The sequence below is a fragment of the Puntigrus tetrazona genome, chromosome 7, assembly GCF_018831695.1.
Source record: "Puntigrus tetrazona isolate hp1 chromosome 7, ASM1883169v1, whole genome shotgun sequence".
NCBI classification, from domain to species: domain Eukaryota; kingdom Metazoa; phylum Chordata; class Actinopteri; order Cypriniformes; family Cyprinidae; genus Puntigrus; species Puntigrus tetrazona.
In genome coordinates, this window is record NC_056705.1 from 38,357,788 (window position 1) to 38,371,577 (window position 13,790).

The following is a 13,790-nucleotide window of genomic DNA, read 5'->3' on the forward strand; positions in this document are numbered from 1 at the left end:
AACATTGTGAATTTTTAATGTATATCATTTCCATAAAAATACTGTATTTAAAGGTGTGCTGCTTCTTTTTCAAGGGTCTGTAAAGATTGAATATTAATGTATAAAAACACACACACGCGTATGCATGAAGATTTATCTTTTATATGTGTTACTGTGAGACCATTTAGATATAAATACACACTGACAAAATAAGGACCGTGCAGATGAACGTGATAAACATTTAGATCCATGCAATGTACCATAAAACAGTAATGCAAGGAAGACAGGTTTCAAACTAAACTACTTTAAAAAAAATTTAGTTACTGTCCATACAACCTTCTTCCATCCAAGCACACAAAAACAATGATTTCCTATTACTAAGTATAATACTTTGTGCATACGGATATATCTGTGTATCGTGTGGCGTAAAGTTGTGTTTTTAACATTAGGGTTTGTTGGACATCAGATCATTTTACCGGTAATTCATATAAATCAGTCGCAAGGCAATATGAAATCAAATACACCCATCTTTTGAAAAACTGCATTTGAGATCCTAACCCATGGGTGTCCAGACTCGGTGCCTGCAGAGTTTAGATTCAACCCCGCTAAAACACGCACGCCATGCATGTCTGAAGTACTTGATTAGCTGGATCAGGTGTGTTTGATTAGGGTTGGAGCTAATCTCTGCAGGACACCGGCCCTCCAGGACCGAGTTCGGACACCCCTGTCCTAAACCAAAAAGGCTCTTTGTTTTACGAAGGACTTCAGCCGCTTCGGTTTTAGCGCACCGTTCATCTCGGAGAAGTCGGTCACATTCACCTTGTCTCATGTGCCGGCGTTCAGTCACGGATCTGGCCGGCTCTGCCGGGTCTCCCTCACCTGAGATCTAACTAGACACACCTGCTCCTCATCGAGGGTGTCCTATAAACACACACAGTGTGTGTGTGTGTGTGTGTGTGTGTGTGTGTGTGTGTGTGTGTGTGTGTGTGTGTGTGTGTGTGTGTGTGTGTGTGTGTGTGTGTGTGTGTGTGTGTGTGTGTGTGTGTGTGTGTGTGTGTGTGTGTGTGTGTGTGTGTGTTGGTGAACGGTTGAGTCCCAGCTGTCTCCGGCGTCCTCCGGGCCTGTGGCGGGTTCTCCGAGGATCTCCTTTTCTCCGAGGATCTCCTTTACTCCAGCTTCCAGGAGAAAGAGGAGATCTGTGTTCAGTAAAAGGACTATGTACTCACCTGATTCCTCTGCGGTAGACTTTCAGTGCTCAAATAAACTCTGTTTTACCTACTTCCCGTGTGAGTCTGCTTCCGTTACACGCTCATACAGTTTATCTTGTTAATTTGATCATGCTCTTTGTAATTTCTGATGAAGAGGCAGAGCTCTTGTCTATACCCTAATATCAAGATCACGTCACACAGCTCTTCAGCTCTTAAATCTGACTGGCATCAATCTTTACTCTTCATTTCTCAGTAAACTGGATATTGCCGTATCCTATCTTCTCTAAGTTCAAGTATGTTCTTCTTTCTCTTCATGCACCATCCACTTCGCTTGCATTTTCACAAACAGCTCTTTTGCGATACATAAAATTGAATCAGGACCGCAAAATTAAGTTTCTTTTATCCTCACTGTCTTTTAGCTCACTATTTACAAATTTCTTGAAACAGGTTAATTTTTTTGCCCCCCAAGGCAATCTGTACTCTGTAGCAAACTTTATTGAATTGTGTCTAATTTTATATTTTACAAAGTCCCATTTACTGCAAAAACTAAAGTCTTTCAATTTCAAATATTTGTATCTTTTTACAACCTTTTTTTTTTTAAACGGAGCATAATTTAATTTCCAGCAGCCTTTCTTTTTCCTTATCCCCTCATCAGGATTTCATTTCTACAACACAATCAGTTAATAGAAATCAAGATGTCTGAGGCAGCTTCTCTGAACGCGTGATCCATAAAACAGTGGTCGATTCTGGATTTATTAGGTTTAAACCAGAGATATTGTTTTAATCCTGGATTTAAACTTCTCCAAACATCTATCAGGTGGTTATGGTTAAATAAAACTGGCTGTCAAATTGAATGTTATCTGTTCTGTATGTGGATATATCGTCTGGAAACCTATTGAAACAAATGACTTAACATTATTCGATCTCTCCAACACTTAACATCCAGTTTGAAAGAGTGAGTTTCTTCTCGACTGTTCCCTGCATTACTTAACTCCTTCGACACTGATCTGCAGGTCTTTCATACTGCTGCTCTGTTTCTCCTGCTCTCGAAGTTACTCATTAAAGTTCTTTTCCAAACTCTGAACGGCTTCCAGTATTTTCTAAACGTACAATTTCTTCGAGCATTTGCTTCACTAAAATGTCCAGTAGAGGGCGCTATATTATTATTTAGCGGTGTGAAATAATACCAGCCCGCGTTCTCCTACTTATTTTCTAAAATTGATCAAAAAATTAATTAATTCTTTTAGTTAGCAGTATTTCTTTTGCGGTGTTGTCATTTTTTAACCTAATCAAAATAACCCAAATGCAGTTCGATAACTCGTAATAAACAAATGCATTGTATTAAAACGTTATTTCCACTCAAGACGTGTGAATGAATGAAACGCAAACAGCCTACTAACTGTATTTAAGCTGTATGATAGATTAAAAACGTTAAAAATAAAAAACTACAGCTTTACTGATCACGTGATGACGTAAATACGTAATGACGCGCACGAATCACTGCTTTTTGCGACCTATGATTTAAAGAGAACCGTTCGAAAGAACCGATTCGAGTAAACGAGTCATCTCATATTTGAGTTGGAACACAAGCGACTTGACTCGAGCGGACCCCTCGAAGGGCGTGGCTTGCTTCAACGACAACATGGTCCGCCAATCAGCGTCGAGACAAGAACCTTCCGCGCGGCCCGCAATCCAATCGGCTGAGAGGAGGGCGGGGCCTCGCCGCGCTCGTCGGCTGTGCGGAGAATCAGACAGCTCGCTCTCTAGAAGGAAGTGCCTCTGAAGTGCCGCCGTATTTATTTTGATGCACGCGAGCGTTCGTCTCTTCGGATAAAACATCGCATTCCCCGACATCAGCACAGAGCGGTTTCGCCCGGTTGTATGCATCTCCCCGGTAACGTTACGTCTGTAGCGGCAGCGGCTGTTTTCACCGGAGCAGCGTGGGTTAAGGTGGGCCTTGCCCGGATATCTGTCTGACAAGCGAACCAAAACCGATCCGGTACCCGCCTCGAGACAACCAGCGCACTCGGTCCTCCAGAGACTACACTTGGAGCTAACGCACACCAGCCCGATGGGTAAGTAAAGCGAAACAAGGAGATGAGCAGACGCCCGGTGCATAACGTGAACTCGGTCTTTAATATTTACAAATGATAAATGCACGCTAGTGAGTGTGAGCAACCTCAGGCAGTAACTAATGCTTTGGAGGCACGAGCAGAGCGTGTTCGCATTATGCCCACGAGAGCCCATCCTTCAGAGAGCCTGTGATGTAACGTTGCCATGGATTATTAAGAAATGCACATCAGGACCACACATGCCCATCATCCCGCATCCTTCATCTTTCGGCCCCTCTGTATCCGTCTTCCTCGGTGAAACGCACAGCGCCTTCATTTGCTCGTTATTAATAACACGCCTCATGTTTCTTAGACATCCCCAGCGCATCCCCCCCAGCCTCGTGTGATTGACAGCCCGTGATGTAATACTTGACACAGATGTGTGAACCAGATAGCAGCGCGCGTGCTGGGGACGGGATGTGCATGTCGGGTCGATTCAGATGAATGTAAACGGTCTGCATCACGAAACGGTGATATGGTGAGTCTGCAGAAAAAGCAGGTCACATATGAGCTGGATATTCTGATGGAGGGATGGGCTGCGGTGTGTGTGGCCGGGGCAGGGATTTTCAACCTCTTTTTTGGCTCTTTTTTTACTTGTGCAGTAGGCAACAACGTTAATCGAGGAACGCTGTTCGACGGAAAATCAGAAATACGTCTTTATCAGTGCTAATTGCATCCGAAAAGAAAAATGTAGCTTACATAATATACTGTATATGTAATATATGTATATCTGCAAATGCATATATTTAATAAAAATGCATGTATTTTTTTAATATAAATTACACACACATGTGTATATGTATACGTATATATATGTGTGTAAATATTTTAAAATGTATGCTACATGTGAATTTATTTATGCATATACGCAGTGCGCGTATTATGTAAACAAAAACTTTTCATTTGTATACGCTAGATCACAATTAATCGTTTTACGGCACTAGCTCTTGTTAACTTATTATATTTAAAAAGCATTTATTTAATATTAATTATAGTTCAGATCTGTTAACATTTACTGACAGATAACTTTAATTTCCAAACAATCAATGTGCATTAGGTACAAAATTAGGCTTTAAGCATGCTAAAACTACAATTACACAGCATTTTGTTAAGTACGTACGTATGAAAGTGTATGCTTAACGTGAAATAAATGCATTTCAGATGCATTTAAGTACATTTATTTTTCACTGGGGATGCATCAAGATAACATTGGATCGATTCTGATTTCATGCCGATTTGACAATCGAGATTAAAGCCATTTTTTTAAAGGCTGTTCACCTGTTTTCTGAATGTATTTCTTCCTCTTCCTCCCCCCCGAACCTTTTTTTGATCATTCTTTTATTCTGTTACACTCAGCCAAAGCCAAAGCTGCTGTAATAATAATAAAAGCATCTCTGGAAAAGGTCTGTTCCCGCTCGTGCCTCTACAGAAGTGAAGCCTCCTCAAACCTCTCTCTCTTACGGTGCAGCGCTTTCATTTTTAAAAATCTACAAAAGATTCAGTTTTTTTCATTGTCGTTCCAAACCCGTATGCATTTCTGTTTTGGCTGCTAAACAACAAAGAACACGTTTTGCTGCACGCGTTGACTTCCATAGTATTTTTTTATTTCACGATGCATATATCAATGGGCACCAGCAACCGTTTAATTACCAGCGTTCTTTAAACAATCTTCTTTTGAAAGAAACTCACGCTGGTTTGAAACGGCCCGAATGTAAACAATGCTAAAAGTATTTTTTTTTTTTTTTTGTGCGCATTTGAAAATTTAAATTTTTTTAAATTTTATTAGATTATATTACTTTTTTTTTTTTTTTTAGATTAAGGTGCATTTTTTTGTTTGCATGCTACTATTTTAGCCAGGTTTGGTATAATTGCGACATTATTAATTCACACCGAAAGCATGAATTTGTCTGTGTGCTCTTACCCCCAAATGTATTTTTTTTATAATTTAACACATGAAAACTTTAGCTGTTTTTATCAATTTGTCATTCAATTTCACTTTTTTGTTATCCAACCGAGCACAAAAAATCACGACCATCTTGTGTAGAAAAATGCACCAATTATTTATTTAATTAAGTGCAGAAAAAACATTATTTTTGTTCGATTTTGTTCTTTTTAATGGATCTGAGAGCTGGTATAATTAGTATTTTTGTATACTAGTAGTTATGCTTTATGCGGGAGCGTGCTGTACTTAATTTGCACTTCTTGGGAATTTGTGCCCTTATTGTTTTTTTCTAGACCACATATAAAGCAGACGGGTGATTTGATGACAGATCTGACTCGTTGTCTCTGTTGGCCTTTATCTGGACGTGATTTGTTGGAGTCTGTTAATGGAACGAAGGCTTCGCTGGCTTTAACCGTCCCCCGGAGTGACGAGGGTCTTCGGGAATCACCGTTCACTCTTTAATTGGCTTCTTTCTGACCTTGACGTACTAGTTGAGCTCTTCTACCTATTAAAATGTTTCTGGGAATCAAACGCCGCTTCCCAGATGATGCATAAAAACGCTGAATGAAAGCATCCGCTGAATGAGTGTGTGTAGTGTGATGAGTTATGGGCGTGCAGTTACTCTGAAAAATAACTAAATGCAACGGTTTATTAATATAACTATTGGACAAAACGCTGGAAAAAGGGCTTGTGTTTTTTTTGATGCGTAAGACTTTTATGGCTCTTAAAGCATGTGAACGAGTGTGTGGAGCTCAACAGTTTTGTTTAGAGGCCTGAAATGAGCTAAAATATGGAATTAGGTACAGTTTTTGATATTAATATGGTCATATGTAATATGATAGCTGTGTGACTAAATCCAATTATTTGATTTAAAAATGATAGCTATGTTTATGATCTATATATCTATAAATATATATATATATATATATATATATACACACATTATTTATTATATTATATATATATATATATATATATATATATATATATATATATATATATATCTATATATAGTATATATATATATATATATATATATATATATATATATATATATATATATATATATATATATATATATATATATATATATATATATATATATGTATATATATATATATATATATATATATATATATATATATATATATATATATATATATATATATATATATATATATATATATATATATATATATATATATATATATATATATATATATGTATATATATATATATATATATATATATATATATATATATATATATATATATATATATATATATATATATATATATATATATATATATATATATATATATATATATATATATATATATATATATATATATATATATATATGTATATGTATATATATATATATATGTATATGTATATATATATATATATATATATATATATATATATATATATATATATATATATATATATATATATATATATATATATACATACACATGCATATATATATATATATATATATATATATATATATTTATAGAGAAATATATATAAATAAAATGTATATATATATATTATATATATATATATATATATATATATAAATATATATCCTCAAATTTAAGAGACAGATGTTTTATATTTAATACTTTATATTTAAAACACAGATGTTTTATATTTAATTTATATTTATATCATCAGTAAAGATTTCACAGAAAGATTTCAGATTTTTGGACCTTGATACTAAAAGGCCTTTTATTTGCTAAAAGTACAAACTATCAAACAGATGAAGCAGATGTAGCATGTAGATTATCTACGGCATATTTAATATTTTGTCACAGCGATAAAGCAGTAGGCTCTATAGGGTTAATATGTCAATCGCTTTGGGCTAAATATAGGTGCTTCGGTGTTTCACGATTTTGCGCAGTTGTGAACCTTTGAGTCGATGAAGTTGTTGATTGTTTGTTGTCCGTCTGCAGATAACCTGAGCGAAGCCCTGAAGACGCTGAAGCTCTCGCCGGCAGACAGCTCTTCAGACAGCGTCGAGGGCTGCTTGGACTGCTTGCTCAAAGCTTTGGCCCACAACAGTAAGTCTGCTCGTCTTTCTCTCGCTTCTTACGGCTGAAATGAAGAATGATTCAGGGCAGGAGCCTTGACTTAAGCACAGCTTATATTCAGATAATTCAAGGATGCAGGAACAATCCAATATTTTTGTTATTTTTTTGTTTATTATTTTTTTTTTTATTCTTCTGCGTCACACTGGCGAGAAAACTTTAGCCAAATGCCAAATGAAATCTGGAAAGCGTAAGTTAAAATGCATTTGAAAGATCAGGCTTATAGTTTCACTGACGACGTTTTCAGGATGCCGGAGTATTCTGCCCAGCTTTTTAAAAAGGTTATTTCAATATATATTGATGATATATACTGTGAACGTTATTTCTGTTAAAATAAAACACATGGCTACAAAAACACAACAAGTTCAATCCTTAGTTCTTTTTATTATATCAACCTTGTTATTTTAGTGTTGTACTGTTATAGTATTCATTAACATTTTAAATAAAATGTTAGTTTTTTTTTTTTTTAGTTTAATAGTTAATTTAATAGTTATAAATTAATAGTTAAATAGTTAATTTATTTTAAATATTTTCTTTCATTTTATCGTATTTAATTTAACTTTCACTAATTTAATTACTTTTATTTCAGTTAACTCAAGAGGGCAACATTTATAATTTCCTTGAAAATTTTTAATATATAATATTTATTTTTCATTTCATTTATTCCAGCTATATATTAGTTATTATTATATTATTATATTATTATACATTTTTCGTTGAGAATTTTAGTTTTTTTTTGTATATTTTATTACTTTTTATAATAAAAATGTGATATTTTTCTTAATTTTATTCTATTAAATTGCAGCCTTATTGATTTCAGTTAATTGCCGAGTCAACCTTTTATAGTTTTTAATATAAAATATAATATCTTTCCATTTTATTTTATTTTATTTTATTTTATTTTATTTCAGCTATGTATTAGTATATTAATGCTATATTTTAGTCAACAATAACAAAACTGTTGTAAATATGACCAGGCGGCTGAAAACCTGTTCCTAGTTTTGTTGTGCTTTAAAAAGTACTAGTTTCAGCAACTAGTTATCGCTCTTTATATGCGGCTGTCAGAAACCTCCCCACGAACCAACACCGGTGTTAACATCAGGTCGGGAGACTTAAATGTGAACCTAAATCATCATATCTAGACTAGACGTCATGCCGGAAGCGTTTTATGTCAGTGATTCTTCCCTTGCCGGGTCGCTGCTCGTGGCCTGAATGACCTGAAGCCCGTCGGACCGATGTTCCTCGCTCTGTTTTCAGATGCTGAGACCAGCGGAAAGATCCAGGAGACGGGGGTCCTCGCCACGATGCCCGCTCTCCTGTCCGCGCAGAACTCCAGCACGCCGAAAGTAGCCAACGTCATCGCAGAGCTGGCCAAAAATGGTAAGCCGTCGCTTCCTGCAACACGTCGGAGCTCCACGCGAAAGCCGGCGAGGACATTGTGGAAACGAGAAACCAAAATGACGTTGTGAATAAAAAACGAGGAGGGATAAATTCGCTCACGCGGCCTCAGCGGCGCACTCGACTAAAACTAAAACCGTCGTGCGTAGACTTTGTGATCGTTATTTCTGTCTGTCCAAAAATAAAACACAAGTTCAATCCTTAGTTCTTTTTATTATATCAACCTTGTTGTTTTAGTTATAATATATATATAATTATAGTATTCATTAACATTTTAAATTCAATTTTAGGTGCAGTTTTTTTATGTGATTTTGTCATTTTTAATAGTTTAAATATTTTCGTACATTTTATCGTATTTAATTGAACTTTTATTAATTTAATTACTTTTATTTCAGTTAATTGCGAGGGCAGCATTTATAATTTCCTTGAAAATTTTTAATATATAATATTTAGTTTTATTTCAGCTATATACTAGTTATTATTATTATACTACTATATTATTATACATGTTTCAAACTATTGGAAATACAATAACATGCACAAAAACAAAAATTTTCTAAAAATCTATATTTTTTTTATTTTCATTTCGTTGAACTTGATTTGCAAAGGTAAAAAAACCCATATATAGATGTATTTAGATGTAGCGAAAACCAAAATAAAGAAAAGCAGAATACAAAAACGAATGCTGTCAAAAATCACTCGACCGCTCTAGTCGCTGATTAACGTTTGTAGCTTGAATAAAGCAAAAAAAAAACATTTAATTAATTGGTATAATTTATGCACGTGCTATTAATACTTTTAATTAAGCTGATTAAATGTTAAAAGTAATGGCTTACAATTATACTGTAATATTAAATGTTAATAATTAATGGGGAAATGCATTTATTCACAATGTTTGTGATATTAATTAATTTTACTGCGGAATATGCATTCAAATTTAATTTCTAATTTCAAAGGCCCTCCGGAAAGAGATCGAGCCTCCTTTAAATATATAAAGAGATATATTTTCGTAATAATAAAAAAAAGATTTTGGTAATAAAGATAGCTGGAGTTTGAATAATCAGAGCCTTAATATACTGCCTTCGTTTCACTAACCTCTGTTATAGAAAGTTTTCAAATAATAAAATAAAGCTGTTTGTTTGTCTCTGCTATCTTCGCCTTAATTTATTTATTATTTATTATTTATTTATTATCATTTACAAATTTAAATTAAATGGTTAAATAAAAATAAAAATAATAATACTATGTGAATATGTGGTGTACTGAAAAGGAATTTTAAATATAAAATACGTTATTAATATTAATATTGAACATAGTATATTATTAATTGCATATAGCTTTTTCATTACAAACGTGCATTACTTGCGCTACATGATTTAAATATAAAAGTGATCATTTTGATTACACTGCACGTAGTATATATTGCATATGTGAAGATATTAAAAGGATAATTCATGTGAAAATGTAAATTCAGTCATCATTTACTCACCCTTGTGTTATTTTAAACCTATAAGACTTTTGCTCAAATTCGAAACACAAAGATATATAAAAAATGAAGACATATATAAATGCACGCACACACACACACACATATATTTAAGAAGCATATGCCGTTTATATATACAAATACATTTATAATATAAATTATTTGTATAAATATGTACATTTATTATTAATTATTATTTTATCTTGGATGCAATTTATTCATTATATATAATATTAATTATTTGTATAAATATATACATTTATTATTACTTATTATTTTATTTTAAATAGAATTTATTCATTTGTATATATAAATTATTTGTATAAATATGTACATTTATTATTATTTATTATTTTATTTTAAATGTGATTTATTAATTTATATATAAATTATTTGTATAAATATGTACATTTATTATTAATTACTGTTTTATTTAGGATGCAATTTATTAATTTTAATATAATATAAATTATTTGTATAAATATATACATTTATTATTATTATTATTATTATTTTATTTTGGATGCAATTTATTCATTTATATATGATATAAATTATTTGTATAAATATATACATTTATTATTATTTATAATTTTATTTTAAATGTGATTGATTAATTTATATATAAATTATTTGTATAAATATATACATTTATTATTATTTATAATTTTATTTTAAATGTGATTTATTAATGTATATGTCATAGAAATTATTTGTATAAATGTGTACATTTATTATTTTATTTTGGATTTTGGATGCAATTTATTGCTCAGTTATATATATATACAATATATATATATATATATATATATATATATATATATATATATATATATATATATATATATATATATATATATATACACACACACACACAGTTCACACGCACACTATGTAAAGAAAAAGGCTTTTATTTTGGCGATTAATCGCGACTAAATGTTTTGACAGCACCAAATGTGATCAAGCATGGTAAATGAGTATTCCTCATATTTATACGTAATATTTAAAATGCTTCAAATGTAGTTTGCTTTTGTAAGTGTACCATTTGCCGGTTTTGGCAGCATTACTCTCCGTGCATGTCTTTCTTTTCGAAATCCAATCACAGGGTTGAGTAACAGTTTGGCAGACTGAACTAAAATACAGGAGAGTCTTCTGTGTGGAGCAGAGAACGTATTTATCCGCTTCGCTCCGTACACATAATTTCATATATACGCCGTCAGAAAGGTTACCTTGTTTACGCAACAGCAACTCAGCAATTACATTTATTGTGAGGCTCACCAGCGCAGCCTGAAACACTGTGTTCTTTGATCAGCTCAATTATTTAATACGAAATCTTTAAAAATATACATTATTGTTATTATTACCATTTTATTATTTGATTTAATTAACTTCGTTAAATATTTACCCCGGCTCTTAGTGTGGCGTCTTCAAAGAAAATGGGCCTGGAGAAAAACAGCAATTATTAAATCTTGCCCAAATTTAAATTAATAATAAATATATTCATTGAATCCAAGCTAAAAGAGAGGAGCGGGATACGTTTTAGGATTTAAGTGTACGGTTTATTTCGCTCTTTTAACACGGTGCATTGATTGTTAGGGATGCAAAAATTCTAAATTCTTGCCCGAAGCCCAACAAAACGAAACACCGCACCGAATGCAGAATATCGAACACGTTTTTTTGCAATTTTCTACATATAATTTCCCCTTTTTTTCACGATGCATGAAAAAATGTATCGCAAAACAGCAATTTAATAATATTTACTGAACACTAAATCTTTCTTAAATACGCTTAAATTAAACACAGGCACAATTTAACTTAAAACGAAGCACTACTTTAAATAAACGGCATAATTCATTCATATAAATGCGATCTTGCCGTATTATTTCATCTCTGGCGAACGTGGCAAATGACCATGGAATAAGCAGCATAATCAACGGCTAGCCGTGCATTAAAGGATTTTAAACGCACGGCTAGCAATTGATTATGCCTTAATCGCGGGTAATCATTTGACAGAGCTGCATTAAATTAATACCAAATATATTCATTGAATACAAGCTAAAAGAAATCTGATTATTAGGTGAAACGCTTCAACTTCCGTAAGAAAAACGATTTACGTCATTTCTCTGGAAATTCAATAAAAACGTTTATTTATGCTACTTCAAATAAATCAGAAATAAAATAAAATGCAGTTGTTATATTTACGTTTGTTTTTGCGTTGGCAGCTAACCGAAACAAACTGAAAATGACTGGAATTAATCGAATACAAATGAACCAGTAAAAATGACGAATGCACAAAACAAAACGTAATCCGAATTAAAAAAGAAAATATCGGTTATTAAGGTGTGCGCCGTCTATCCAAACGTACTTCGAATGAAGATGAGGGTGAGCAAGCTAGCATTAACCAGGGATTGTAAAATTTGTAGTAAAATTTCCCAAATGTGGTACTTAATACACTTACAATAAATGCTCTTACTGTTAAATTGTGAACCTGCGTACTAACCACGAAAAAAATCATGCAGCTGCTGTTTTCCATCATTAATAACGATCTGTTAGAAATAGTGTGTTTGTTTAAAATGACTATGAATGTTATTCATGTAAACCATAGATTGAAAGGATAATTACCCTGTAGTTACCACATAGATGCAGCAACAGGTGTGCTGTGTGATGTGCAAACATATTATGTGAAGCGTTTTAAGTGACGCACAGTAATAAAAACACTTCTGTATGTGGTGTATGTTCTTTACCTGGCTACACGTACTTTTAGCTATTTTTATACTATATATATATATAGTGTGTGTGTGTGTGTGTGTATATATATATATGTATATGTATATATATGTATACGTGTGTATGTATATATATATATATATATATATATATATATATATATATATATATATATATATATATATGTATATATATATATATATATATATATATAAATGTGTGTGTATATATATATATATATATATATATATATATATATATATATATATATATATATATATATATATATATATATATATATATATATATATATATATATATATATATATATATATATATATATATATATATATATATATATATGTATGTATATATATATATATATATATATGTATATATATATATATATATATATATATATATATATATATATATATATATATGTATATGTGTGTATATTATATTTTAAATTCGTAAGTTCAGGGGGCCCTAAAAGACGTTGTTCCCAGGGACCTCTGAATTGCACTGGTTGAATCGACCAGACACAGACATCTACTGATTTGAGCGTTTTATTGTCTGCAGAGTTCATGAGGAGCCCGTGTGTGGAAGCGGGGCTCATTCCTCCTCTGGTTCAGCTGCTGAACAGCAAGGACCAGGAAATACTGCTCCAGACGGGACGAGCCCTCGGCAACATCTGCTACGACAGCCGTAAGTGCCCGTATCTCCGAGTGTCTGGGATGATCTGAAGGGAAGCTGCTGCTACGGCTGTCTAAATGAGTGACACGAGGCAGGCAGAGCAGCTGATAGTCGAGCGAGAAGATGTCCGGCTAAACTCGAGGTTT

The 13,790-nt window shown here is 32.5% G+C and overlaps 1 protein-coding gene across 1 annotated transcript in view; it reads left to right on the forward strand.

The window, feature by feature from the left end:
* Positions 1 to 2,899: 2,899 nt before the first annotated feature.
* The window catches only part of rap1gds1 (RAP1, GTP-GDP dissociation stimulator 1), a 34,465-nt gene continuing 23,574 nt past the window's right edge, over positions 2,900 to 13,790 (forward strand). Inside the window, 4 exon segments of the mRNA XM_043245431.1 lie at positions 2,900 to 3,262; positions 7,203 to 7,310; positions 8,595 to 8,717; positions 13,531 to 13,656. Coding sequence (XP_043101366.1) covers positions 3,259 to 3,262; positions 7,203 to 7,310; positions 8,595 to 8,717; positions 13,531 to 13,656 — 361 coding nt within the window. The 5' untranslated portion in view covers positions 2,900 to 3,258.